Source organism: Micromesistius poutassou (assembly GCF_964030765.1).
Source record: "Micromesistius poutassou genome assembly, chromosome: 9".
In the NCBI taxonomy this organism is placed as follows: domain Eukaryota; kingdom Metazoa; phylum Chordata; class Actinopteri; order Gadiformes; family Gadidae; genus Micromesistius; species Micromesistius poutassou.
In genome coordinates, this window is record NC_140279.1 from 478,578 (window position 1) to 491,387 (window position 12,810).

At 55.1% G+C, this 12,810-nt stretch overlaps 1 protein-coding gene across 1 annotated transcript in view; it reads left to right on the top strand.

Annotated features, from left to right (window-relative positions):
* The window catches only part of dot1l (DOT1-like histone H3K79 methyltransferase), a 39,023-nt gene that overhangs the window by 17,405 nt on the left and 8,808 nt on the right, over positions 1–12,810 (top strand). The window contains 13 exon segments of the mRNA XM_084472776.1: positions 178–424; positions 658–771; positions 1,158–1,249; positions 1,703–1,804; positions 4,988–5,125; positions 5,624–5,749; positions 6,243–6,718; positions 8,409–8,511; positions 9,614–9,766; positions 10,658–10,700; positions 11,129–11,727; positions 11,729–11,839; positions 12,322–12,521. Coding sequence (XP_084328902.1) covers positions 178–424; positions 658–771; positions 1,158–1,249; positions 1,703–1,804; positions 4,988–5,125; positions 5,624–5,749; positions 6,243–6,718; positions 8,409–8,511; positions 9,614–9,766; positions 10,658–10,700; positions 11,129–11,727; positions 11,729–11,839; positions 12,322–12,521 — 2,504 coding nt within the window.

Consider the following 12,810-nt stretch of genomic DNA (forward strand, 5'->3'; position numbering starts at 1 on the left):
CTCACACACGCACGCACGCACGCAAACACACACTCAAACACAAACACTCACGCACATGCAACCACTCACTCGCTCTCACACACACACACACACACACACACACACACACACACACACACACACACACACACACACACACACACACACACACACACACACACACGTGTGTGCGACTAGGTGCTACAGCAGGATTCCTGCGGTGAGGAGGAGGAGCCGAGCCCGGTGGCGGTGAAGGCGTCGCCCAAGCCCCGCAGGGCCCGTCTGCTGTCCAAGGGCCGCAAGCTGAACAACAAGAAGCGCGGGCGGCCCAAGAAGGCGGCGGCGGCGGTGGCGGCGGCGGTGGAGCGCAAGAACAACAACAAGAAGGGCCAGAGCGCCCTGGAGCTACTGCACGCCAAGACCCTCTCCGCAGCCCCCCCTCAGGGTCGGCATCACACACACACACACACACGCACACAAACAAACACATGGCCGCACACGGACAAACTCTCGTCCTTGTTTTTTCCAATGTGATTGCTTTCCCATTGTCGTCTCCGTCGTTGTTGGCATCGCCAACCTGTCCTGCACCCTGACTCCAGACACTGGTGTCAGGCTCATTGCAGCGGGTGTGTTTGTACTGCCTTCATTGGAGTGTGTGTGTGTGTGTTGTGTCTCCAGATGCCTACCGCTCTCCTCAGAGTCCCTACTACCAGCTACCTCCCAAGGTCCAGCACTACGCCTCTAGCCAGCTGCTGATGAGCCCCACCCCTCCTGGCCTGCAGCATCTACTGGGTTAGCTCTCACTCTCTACACCGCCGCCCCCCAACCCCGTCTCATACTGTGTTTACATATTTACTGCTAAGCAAAACAATCCGCTTGTATCCGTGAAGTGATATCACAATAGATTCTCATGTTTGTCTACTCAATTGCGTTTTTGTGTTGCAGACACAGTGCACTGTCAGCCCTTTTAAATCATCAATGTTTAGGCTTCTTGTGTTTTTCTTTTCTCCATTGACGTTTTAAATGTCGACCACCGCTCTGATCTCAGCCCTTCCCCTCTGCATCCCCGACACGTCTCCCGCTGTGTGGGGGGGGGGGGGGCGTGGTCTGTGGTCTGTACCGTCCAGCTGCCTCCTCCTCTGCCTCCTTCTGACGCGTTTGTCTCCCGTCTTCCTCAGACAACATCAAGGTCCAGTACCTGCAGTTCATGGGCTACATGAAGACGCCGCAGTACCGCTCCAACCTGCAGCAGCTGCTGGAGCAGGAGAAGGTGAAGGGTTCGCCTCCCCACCGCCCCTCTGGCCTGGCTTCGGCTGCCTGCCTCACAGGCTGATTCATAAGCAGCCTGTGAGGGCCGGCGCCCGTGTCGGAAGCCCGTATTGGTCCAGTTCTGTTAGAATGATGCACAGTGTACCTTCTTGTCCTTATTGTGATGCGATGCAACAGGAAATGGGCAGAGGCCGACTGAAGCGACTCGTGAGATTCTGTTCTCCTTCTCTTTTCTGAATCTTAACACGACGGAGAGAGAAAAAAGACATAATAAAAAAAACATACAATAAAATGAACAAAATCAACTCTACTATGATCCGCCCTGCCCGGTCTGCCTCTGACGGCCCCCCCCCCCCACCGTTCTCCTCCGTCTCCTCACCGTCTGAACGCCTCCTCCTCCTCCTCCTCCTCCTCCTCCTCCTCCTCCTCCTCCTCCTCCTCCTCCTCTCTGCAGCTGAAGCAGCGGGAGCTCTCGGGCCAGGCGGAGCAGCTCCACTCGGTGTGCGAGTCCCACCGGGAGAAGATCAAACGGCTGTTCCAGACCAAGCTGGACGAGGTGAGCAGCAGAGCCTCCACACCACGCTGCCACACACACACAGACAGACAGAGACACACAGACAGACAGACAGACAGAGACACACAGACAGAGACACACAGAGACACACAGACAGACACACAGACAGAGACAGACAGACAGACAGACAGACGGACAGACAGAGGGACAGACAGACAGACAGACAGACACAGACAGACAGACAGAGACACACAGACAGAGACACACAGACAGACAGACAGACACACAGACAGAGACACACAGACAGAGACACACAGACAGACAGACAGACAGACAGAGACACACAGACAGACAGACAGACAGAGACACACAGACAGAGACACACAGACAGAGACACACAGACAGAGACACACAGACAGAGACACACAGACAGACAGACAGACAGACAGAGACACACAGACAGAGACACACAGACAGAGACACACAGACACACAGACAGACAGACACACAGACAGAGACACACAGACAGACAGACACACAGACAGAGACACACAGACACACACAGACAGACACACAGACAGACAGACAGACACACAGACAGACAGAGACACACAGACAGACACACAGACAGAGACACACAGACAGAGACACACAAACAGACAGACACACAGACAGACACACAGACACACAGACAGAGACACACAGACACACAGACAGAGACACACAGACACACAGACAGACACACACACAGACAGACACACAGACACACAGACAGAGACACACAGGCCACTGGGCGTTAAGCCGGCTTTATGGTCGCCGTAGCGATAACCCTGTGTGTGTCGCACTCCTCTCGCCCCGCTCCGTGGACTCCGTCTGTCGGGGGGGCTGATGTGTTGCCGTGGCAACGGACCGTGGTAGTAGACCGACAGGCAATTTAGGCATGGGAATTTCGAGAGAGTGTCTTATGGGTCGTTACCTTCATGGGATTATAGCCAGATATGTGTTCTGTGTGTGTTCTGTGTGTCTATATATAAATACATCTATCTGTTATCCATCTAAAGGGGGTGGGTTCATCACAATTGCCTCTTGATTGCATCATCTGATAAATTGCATTTTGGCCTGGGCAGTAAGATGATGTCATGTCAACACACAACACGTACATCAACACACAACACGTACATCAACACAACACGTACATCAACACACAACACGTACATCAACACAACACGTACATCAACACACAACACGTACATCAACACGTACATCAACACACAACACGTACATCAACACACAACACGTACATCAACACACAACACGTACATCAACACACAGCACGTACATCAACACACAACACGTACATCAACACACAACACGTACATCAACACACAACACGTACATCAACACACAACACGTACATCAACACACAACACGTACATCAACACACAACACGTACATCAACACACAGCACGTACATCAACACACAACACGTACATCAACACACAACACGTACATCAACACACAACACGTACATCAACACACAGCACGTACATCAACACACAACACGTACATCAACACAACACGTACATCAACACACAACACGTACATCAACACACAACACGTACATCAACACACAACACACAACACATACATCAACACACAACACACAACACGTACATCAACACAACACGTACGTCAACACACAACACGTACGTCAACACACAACACGTACGTCAACACACAACACGTACATCAACACACAACACGTACATCAACACACAACACGTACATCAACACACAACACGTACATCAACACACAACACGTACATCAACACACAACACGTACATCAACACACAACACGTACATCAACACACAACACTTACATCAACACACAACACGTACATCAACACACAACACGTACATCAACACACAACACGTACATCAACACACAACACGTACATCAACACACAACACGTACGTCAACACACAACACGTACGTCAACACACAACACGTACATCAACACACAACACGTACATCAACACGTACATCAACACACAACACGTACATCAAACACACAACACGTACATCAACACACAACACGTACATCAACACACAACACGTACAACAACACGTACATCAACACACAACACGTACATCAACACACAACACGTACATCAACACACAACACGTACATCAACACACAACACGTACATCAACACGTACATCAACACACAACACGTACATCAACACACAGCACGTACATCAACACACAACACGTACGTCAACACACAACACGTACGTCAACACACAACACGTACATCAACACACAACACGTACATCAACACACAACACGTACATCAACACACAACACGTACATCAACACACAACACGTACATCAACACACAACACGTACATCAACACACAACACGTACATCAACACACAACACGTACATCAACACACAACACGTACATCAACACACAACACGTACATCAACACACAACACGTACATCAACACACAACACGTACATCAACACACAACACGTACATCAACACACAACACGTACATCAACACACAACACGTACATCAACACACAACACGTACATCAACACACAACACGTACATCAACACAACACGTACATCAACACACAACACGTACATCAACACACAACACGTACATCAACACACAACACGTACATCAACACACAACACGTACATCAACACGTACATCAACACACAACACGTACGTCAACACACAACACGTACATCAACACACAACACGTACATCAACACACAACACGTACATCAACACGTACATCAACACACAACACGTACATCAACACACAACAGTGCCGATGCTCTATTGGGCCCAGATCCACGTTCACCTGTGTCGTCACAGAATACCTAACGTCTGTGTGTGTGTGTGTGTGTGTCTGTGTCTGTGTGTGTGTGTGTGTGTGTGTGTGTGTGTGTGTGTGTCTGTGTGTGTGTGTGTGTGTGTGTGTGTGTGTGTGTGTGTGTGTGTGTCTGTCTCTGTGTGTGTGTGTGTGTGTGTGTGTGTGTGTGTGTGTGTGTGTGTGTGTGTGTGTGTCTGTGTGTGTGTGTGTGTGTGTGTGTGTGTGTGTGTGTGTGTGTGTCTGTGTCTGTCTCTGTGTGTGTGTGTGTGTGTGTGTGTGTGTGTGTCTGTCTCTGTCTCTGTGTGTGTGTGTGTGTGCGTGCGCCCCCAGCTGGGCGTGAAGGCTCTGACGGTGGAGGACCTTCTCCAGGCCCAGAAGGAGATCTCTGCCCACAACCGGCAGCTGAAGGAGCAGACCAAGCAGCTGGAGAGGGAGATGTCGGAGCTGCGGGACCATAGCCTTCTGCTGGTGAGACCCCCCCCCCCCCCCCCCCCCACCACCACCACATGGTCATCAGGTCCATCTCCAACACGTCCTCCCTGTTAGCCAGGCCTAGGGAACACACACACACACACACATGGGGGTGGGGCGTTCCTTAGATCAATACTTGAAGACTATTCTGGGTTTAAAGCATTTAAAGGTTTCGTGTTTCAAGCACTAATGTGGATTCAACCAGTAAATACATTATTCATTTTTAAATGGTCGAGCATTTTTTTTTTTTTTTTCCTGTTTCTGGATTGTTTTTGTTCAAGTATTAGAATATTAGAATTAGAGTTCTAAACCATTGTATAATATGTAAAACGAAAGGTCTCGTTTGGCCCAAATTCAAAGTGTGTGTGTGTGTGTGTGTGTGTGTGTGTGTGTGTGTGTGTGTGTGTGTGTGTGTGTGTGTGTGTGTGTGTGTGTGTGTGTGTGTGTGTGTGTGTGTGTGTGTGTGTGTGTGTGTGTGTGTGTGTGTGTGTGCAGCTGAAGGCCCGCTGTGAGGAGCTGCGTCTGGACTGGGGCTCTCTGTGTCTGGAGAGTCTGCTGAAGGAGAAGCAGGCGCTGCGCCGGCAGATCTCCGAGAAGCAGAGGCACTGCCTGGAGCTGCAGGTACGGTGGCCAGAGCCCTCCTCACTGGTGGTCACTGTGTGTAACGCCCCCCCCCTGGTGGTCACCCTGTGTAACGGCCCCCCCCTGGTGGGCACTCTGTGTAACGGCCCCCCCCTGGTGGTCACTCTGTGTAACGGCCCCCCCCCCCCTGGTGGTCACTCTGTGTAACGGCCCCCCCCCCCCCCCCTGGTGGTCACTCTGTGTAACGGCCCCCCCCTGGTGGGCACTCTGTGTAACGGCCCCCCCCTGGTGGTCACTCTGTGTAACGGCCCCCCCCCCCCCCCCCTGGTGGTCACTCTGTGTAACGGCCCCCCCCCTGGTGGTCACTCTGTGTAACGGCCCCCCCCCCTCTGGTGGTCACTCTGTGTAACGGCCCCCCCCCTGGTGGTCACTCTGTGTAACGGCCCCCCCCCCTGGTGGTCACTCTGTGTAACGGCCCCCCCCCCCTGGTGGTCACTCTGTGTAACGCCCCCCCCCTGGTGGTCACCCACAGATCAGCATCGTGGAGCTGGAGAAGAGCCAGCGGCAGCAGGAGCTGCTCCAGCTCAAGGCGTACGGGCCGTGCGACGGCTCCCCCTACAGGAAGGCGCTGGACCCGCGCCAGGGCCTGGAGCCCGACCCCTCCAAGCTGCTGCTGCTGTCGTCGTCGTCGTCGTCGTCGTCGGGCGCCGCCGCCGCCGCCGCCGCCCTCAACGGCCTGGGCGGCGAGGTCAACGGCGCCGCCACCAAGGGGGAGCACCTGCTCGCGCGCTACCTGCCCGCCATCGCCATGGAGCACGAGGCCTCCTCCGCCCCCCTCGTCGTCGTCGCCGCCGCCAACGGGCGGGGGGGGGCGCGCCACCTGGGGGTCTGCCACGCCCTGCCCGACTACACCCGCTTCTCGCCGGCCAAGATCGCCCTGCGGCGCCACCTCAACCAGGACTCCACGCTGCTGCAGCTGCGCGGCGCGGCGGCGCTGGCCACTCACAGGTTGGTTGGCGACCCAACCACGCTGTCCCCGCTCGTCCTGCTCCTCACCGAGTGACGGGGCTTAGGGGGGGGCGGGGCTAGGGGTTAGGGGCGGGGCTAAGGGTATGTTGTCTCCGCTCGTCCTGCTCCTCACCGAGTGATGGGGTTAGGGGGGGCGGGGCTAGAGGCGGGGTTAGGGGGCGGGGCTAAGGGCACGCTGTCTCCGCTCCTCCTCCTCACTGAGTGACGGGGTTATGGGCGGGGTTAGGGGCGGGGCTACGAACACGCTGGTGGGCCGTTGATTGGTGATCAGGAGAAAGTCAATCCAAAAATTCAGGGCTTTAAATAGAAGTGATTGTATTGTGAAGAATGTGTAACGATGTGTATTTTACGACTTTGTTCTATATTATAAAATTAAAAGTCCAAATTTTGAAATAACTTAAATTTGCATGTGATGACTTTTTTTTTTGCAAAATATTATCTTTTATTTTTGATTTCGTGTATTTTATATAGCCATATTAATGCGAATCTGTGATAAGTTTCCCAGAAACTGTTATCGTGTTACTTTAATCATCTGTTACTTTTACTATTACTTTTATCATCATTACTTTAATCTCAGCTGTAGCACATAGTGCTTACAATCATGGTCATATATTCATAACAAAAGATTAACACAAAGTGTTCCACGGAAACAATATAATACCAATCAGTCCATAAAATACCACAGCATCACTGACCCATAAACCTCACACAATTTTTTATTTACCAAAAAAAAAAACGTATGCAGAATATGGACAAAATAAACCATGGTCACATATCTATTCTAAAAATATCAATTAAAAAATTGACGCCTGTCGAAGCCTCACATCTTATCAGGCCAAAGCGGTAGAGAGGTATTCCACTCTATTCGACTATAGTGTATGTATAGTCTATATCTAATCCCAATCACCAGGCAGGGCTCAGAGGGCAGCAGAGGGCTTTAGTACACAAGCGCACGGTTCAACTACCGTTGTCAATAACTGATACATACAAGTGTTGGACCCACGGAACTACGGTTATTGATAACCACGCCACGACGGCTTTGAGTATGCCGTTGGGGAATTGTGGGCAGTTGAAAAGAGCGTGTCGATGCATGTTATCCTGTGTTGGCGTATTTGAATGTATTTATGGGTCGTAAACATTCCATTCCCTTACCTTTGCACCTTGAGACGGCCAAACGTAGATCTTTTCTGCGAACACAGATTGGCCACAAAGAATGTAAGCGGTAATCTTGTTTTTTTCTTTCTCGGTTGTCCCACATAATACGTATTGCTTGTTTATGATTTGTAGTTTACGTTAAAAGTGACGTATTGTACCACCACCTGTGTGATTAGCCGTTAACAAGCCGTTTTAGAAAATCTGCCTCTTCTGACATCACTGGTGGGCGTGTCCACCTTGATGTGTGATGGATAGAGGAGCAACGTTTGCTACGGTCCACTGGGGTAGGCAGCTGGTAGACTGATCTATCCAGCACACATCTAGGGGGACAGGCCCACCTGTGATGTCAGAAGATGTCCGATTTTCAAGCCGGCTTGTGACGGCCAATCACACTCGCACCCGGTGGTATAACATGTCACCTTTTTAAAAAAAAGAATCGCAGCCGTCTTCTGAGCAGCGGATAAGGGTGGCGCAGGGTGGCGGCTAACCGTTGTGTGCTGTTTGTGTGTGTCAGGGGAGAATTGGGCGGTGTGACGTCTCCCCTGGGCGCCAAGCTCAGCTGCCCCTCTCCCAGCTCCTCCGACGGCCACAACAGCACCCCCAAGGCCTCCGACCGGGTGAGGACACGCCTCCTACACAGCCCTGTCTGATGGATCTGTCTTGACAGACGCACACCACTCACCCACAGGCCACACTGACGTCGCCGCCTCCCGGTGACTACTGTCATTTTTACCCAGAGACTCACTGACTCTCTCTGGGACCCTGTCCCCCTCTCTCCCCGTCTCTCCCCTCCTCCCTCACTCCCTCTCTGTCCATGTCCCTCTCTCTCCCCCTCTCTCCCCTCCTCCCTCACTCCCTCTCTGTCTGTCCCCCTCTCTCCCCCTCTCTCCCCTCCTCCCTCACTCCCTCTCTGTCCATGTCCCTCTCTCTCCCCCTCTCTCCCCTCCTCCCTCACTCCCTCTCTGTCTGTCCCCCTCTCTCCCCCTCTCTCCCCTCCTCCCTCACTCCCTCTCTGTCTGTCCCTCTCTCTCCTCTCCCTCTCTGTCCATGTCCCTCTCTGTCTGTCCCTCTCTCTCCTCTCCCCTCTGTCTGTCCCTCTCTCTCCTCTCCCCTCTGTCTGTCCCTCTCTCTCCTCTCCCCTCTGTCTGTCCCTCTCTCTCCTCTCCCTCTCTGTCTGTCCCTCTCTCTCCTCTCCCCTCTGTCGGTCCCTCTCTCTCCTCTCCCCTCTGTCTGTCCCTCTCTCTCCTCTCCCCTCTGTCTGTCCCTCTCTCTCCTCTCCCTCTCTGTCTGTCCCTCTCTCTCCTCTCCCTCTCTGTCTGTCCCTCTCCCTCCTCTCCCCTCTCTGTCTGTCCCTCTCCCTCCTCTCCCCTCTGTCTGTCCCTCTCTCTCCTCTCCCCTCTGTCTGTCCCTCTCTCTCCTCTCCCCTCTGTCTGTCCCTCTCTCTCCTCTCCCTCTCTGTCTGTCCCTCTCTCTCCTCTCCCTCTCTGTCTGTCCCTCTCTCTCCTCTCCCTCTCTGTCTGTCCCTCTCTCTCCTCTCCCTCTCTGTCTGTCCCTCTCTCTCCTCTCCCTCTCTGTATGTCCCTCTCTCTCCTCTCCCCTCTCTGTCCGTGTCCCTCTCTCCTCTTCCCCCTAACCCCTCACTCCCTGTCTGTCCATCTCCCCCTCTCCCTCCCCCCCCCCCCCCCCCCCCCCCCCCCCACTCCCTGGGTGTGTGTCTAGGGTGGGAAGGAGAAGAGTCCATCGGGGCCGGGCGGAGAGCCCCCCATCAAGAGCCTTCCCATCAGTATCCCTCTGAGCACCGTCCACCCCAGTAAGCTGCCAGTCAGCATCCCACTCGCCAGTGTGGTGCTGCCCAGCCGCGCAGAGAGACTGGTGGGTACACACACGCTGGCACACACACACACACACGCTGGCACACACACACACACACGCTGGCACACACACACACACACGCTGGCACACACACACACGCTGGCACACACACACACACGCTGGCACACAGACACTGGCACACACACACACACGCTGGCACACACACGCTGGCACACACACGCTGGCACACACACACACACGCTGGCACACACACGCTGGCACACACACGCTGGCACACAGGCACACACACACACACGCTGGCACACACACGCTGGCACACAGGCACACACACACACACACGCTGGCACACACGCTGGCACACAGACACACACTGGCACACACACGCTGGCACACACACACACACGCTGGCACACACACGCTGGCACACACGCTGGCACACACACACACACACACGCTGGCTCACACACACACACACACTGGCTCACACACGCTGGCACACAGACACACACTGGCACTCAGACACACACTGGCACACACACACTGACACACACACACACACACACACACACAGGCTCACACACACTGGCACACACACACACACACGCACTGGCTCCCTCCCTGGGCTTGGTTGCAGAATGATGGGTGTGGGATGTTTTTGCATTAGTTAGGTGTCTGTATCCAATACCGGTCCACTGCAAGATACATGATATGATAGAGAGCTCTCCCTGAACGTGGTGTCGTGATAGAGAGCTCTCCCTAAACGTGGTGTCGTGATAGAGAGCTCTCCCTAAACGTGGTGTCGTGATAGAGAGCTCTCCCTAAACGTGGTGTCGTGATAGAGAGCTCTCCCTAAACGTGGTGTCGTGGCAGTACCGCTACGGCAGAGCTCCTAGAGTGTAAAAGGCCAGCGTCTTGTTTTTATCTCTCCAGAGGAGCACTCCCAGTCCTGTGTCTCAGATGGGACAGTCCAACGGTAAGACTCTCCTCACAGCTCACTCACCACACCTTTCACACCCTCACACCACCTCATACACACACGCCCTCACAGCCACGCTCCCCCTCACACTCCCTCACAACCACACTCTCCCTAAGACACACTCTCCCTCACTCTCCCTCTCTCTCCCTCACATCCACACTCTCCCTCACTCTCCCTCTCTCTCCCTCACTCTCCCTCACTCTCCCTCTCTCTCTCTCCCTCACTCTCCCTCACTCTCCCTCACATCCACACTCTCCCTCTCTCTCCCTCACAGACACATCATCACACTCTCACTCACAGCCTCACTCTCCCTTGGTGCCCTGGCCAGTGGGCCAGCACCGCGCTGTGAGCGTGACTCCACATGGTCTGACCCCTTGCCCCCCTTGACCTCTTGACCCCTTGACCCCTTGACCTCTTGCCCCCAGGCTTCTGCTCTGGCTCAGGGCTGATGAACGGCGGCTGTCACTCTGACGACCACGACGGCGCCTCTTCCTCCCCCCACCCGCACGCCAACGCCTGCCCCGCGGGCCACCCCGCCGCCGCCGCCGCCGGCGGGGGGGGGGTGCTCCACTACGCCGACGGGCCCCCCAGGATCCTCCCGGAGGACCACCCCCCGGGGGGGGGGGGGGAGTCGTCGGACGCCGAGCTGCAGGACGGCGAGTCCCGCCGCCGCATCTTCTTCTCCTCCTCCTCCTCGTCTTCCTCGTCCTCGTCGTCCTCTTCCTCGTCCTCCTTAGGGGGAGCGGCGAGGAACCACCACCACCACCACCATCACCACGGCAACAACAACGGCAACAACAACGCCAAGCAGGGTCATCACGGTAACCACGGAAACAACCACCACCACCACCACCACCACCATCAGCCCCACCACCACCACCACCAGTCGCCCGGGCTCCAACAACCCCAGCAGCAGCAGCAGCAGCAGCCACACCCCCACCCCCCCGCCACACACAGCACCCCCGCAGCGCACGGGGCGGGGGCCCAGGAGGGGCGCCGGCGCGGCCGCAGGAAGCGGAGCTCCGTGGGGGGGGGGGGGCGCCGCGGCCGCCAGCGGCTCCCCCAAGAGGAGGTCTTTCCACGGGCTGGGGGCCGGCGGCCACCCGGCGGGCTCCCCGCTCAACATCAACACCATGGTGGGTCCCCCCTCCACGCACGCACGCACGCACGCACGCACGCACGCACGCACGCACGCACGCACGCACGCACGCACGCACGCAGGGACAAACGCACACACATATGCATGTGCACACATATGCACGTGCACACATATGCACGCGCACACATAAACTGAGAAACACACACATACACACTACACAGACTCACTGAGACCAACACACACATTCACATTGTTGTTTACGCTTCGCACCCACTTGCGAAACTCACTAGATCCCAACAGTAGAGCCTGATAACCTGGAGTGTGTGTGTGTGTGTGTGTGTGTGTGTGTGTGTGTGTGTGTGTGTGTGTCCTGGTGTGTGTGTGTGTGTGTGTCCTGGTGTGTGTGTGTGTGTGTCTCCTGGTGTGTGTGTGTGTGTGTGTGTCTCCTGGTGTGTGTGTGTGTGTGTGTCTGTGTCTCCTGGTGTGTGTGTGTGTGTGTGTGTGTGTGTGTGTGGACAGGTGAACAACATCAACCAGCCCCTGGAGATCTCGGCCATCTCGTCCCCGGAGCAGGGCAGCCCGGCGGGGGACCGCGACCAGCCCCCCGTCCTGAAGCGGGAGCGGCCCCTGGAGCTCAACGGGACGGCCTCCTACTCCTCCGCCCTCAGCTCCGACGACGACGGGGACTCGGGGTACCCGGCCGACACCTCCAGCTCACGGTACGCATGAGGACCCCCCCACCACAATCACTACTACCACTACTACTACTACCACCACCACCCCCCCCACCACAACCACCACCACTACTACTACCACCACCACCACCCCCCCACCACAACCACAATCACTACTACTACCACCACCACCACTACTACCACCACAACCATCACTACTACCACCACCTCAACCACCACCACCACCCCCCCCCACCACAACCATCACCACCACCACTACTACTACTACCACCACCACAATCACTACTACTACTACTACTACCACCACCCCCCC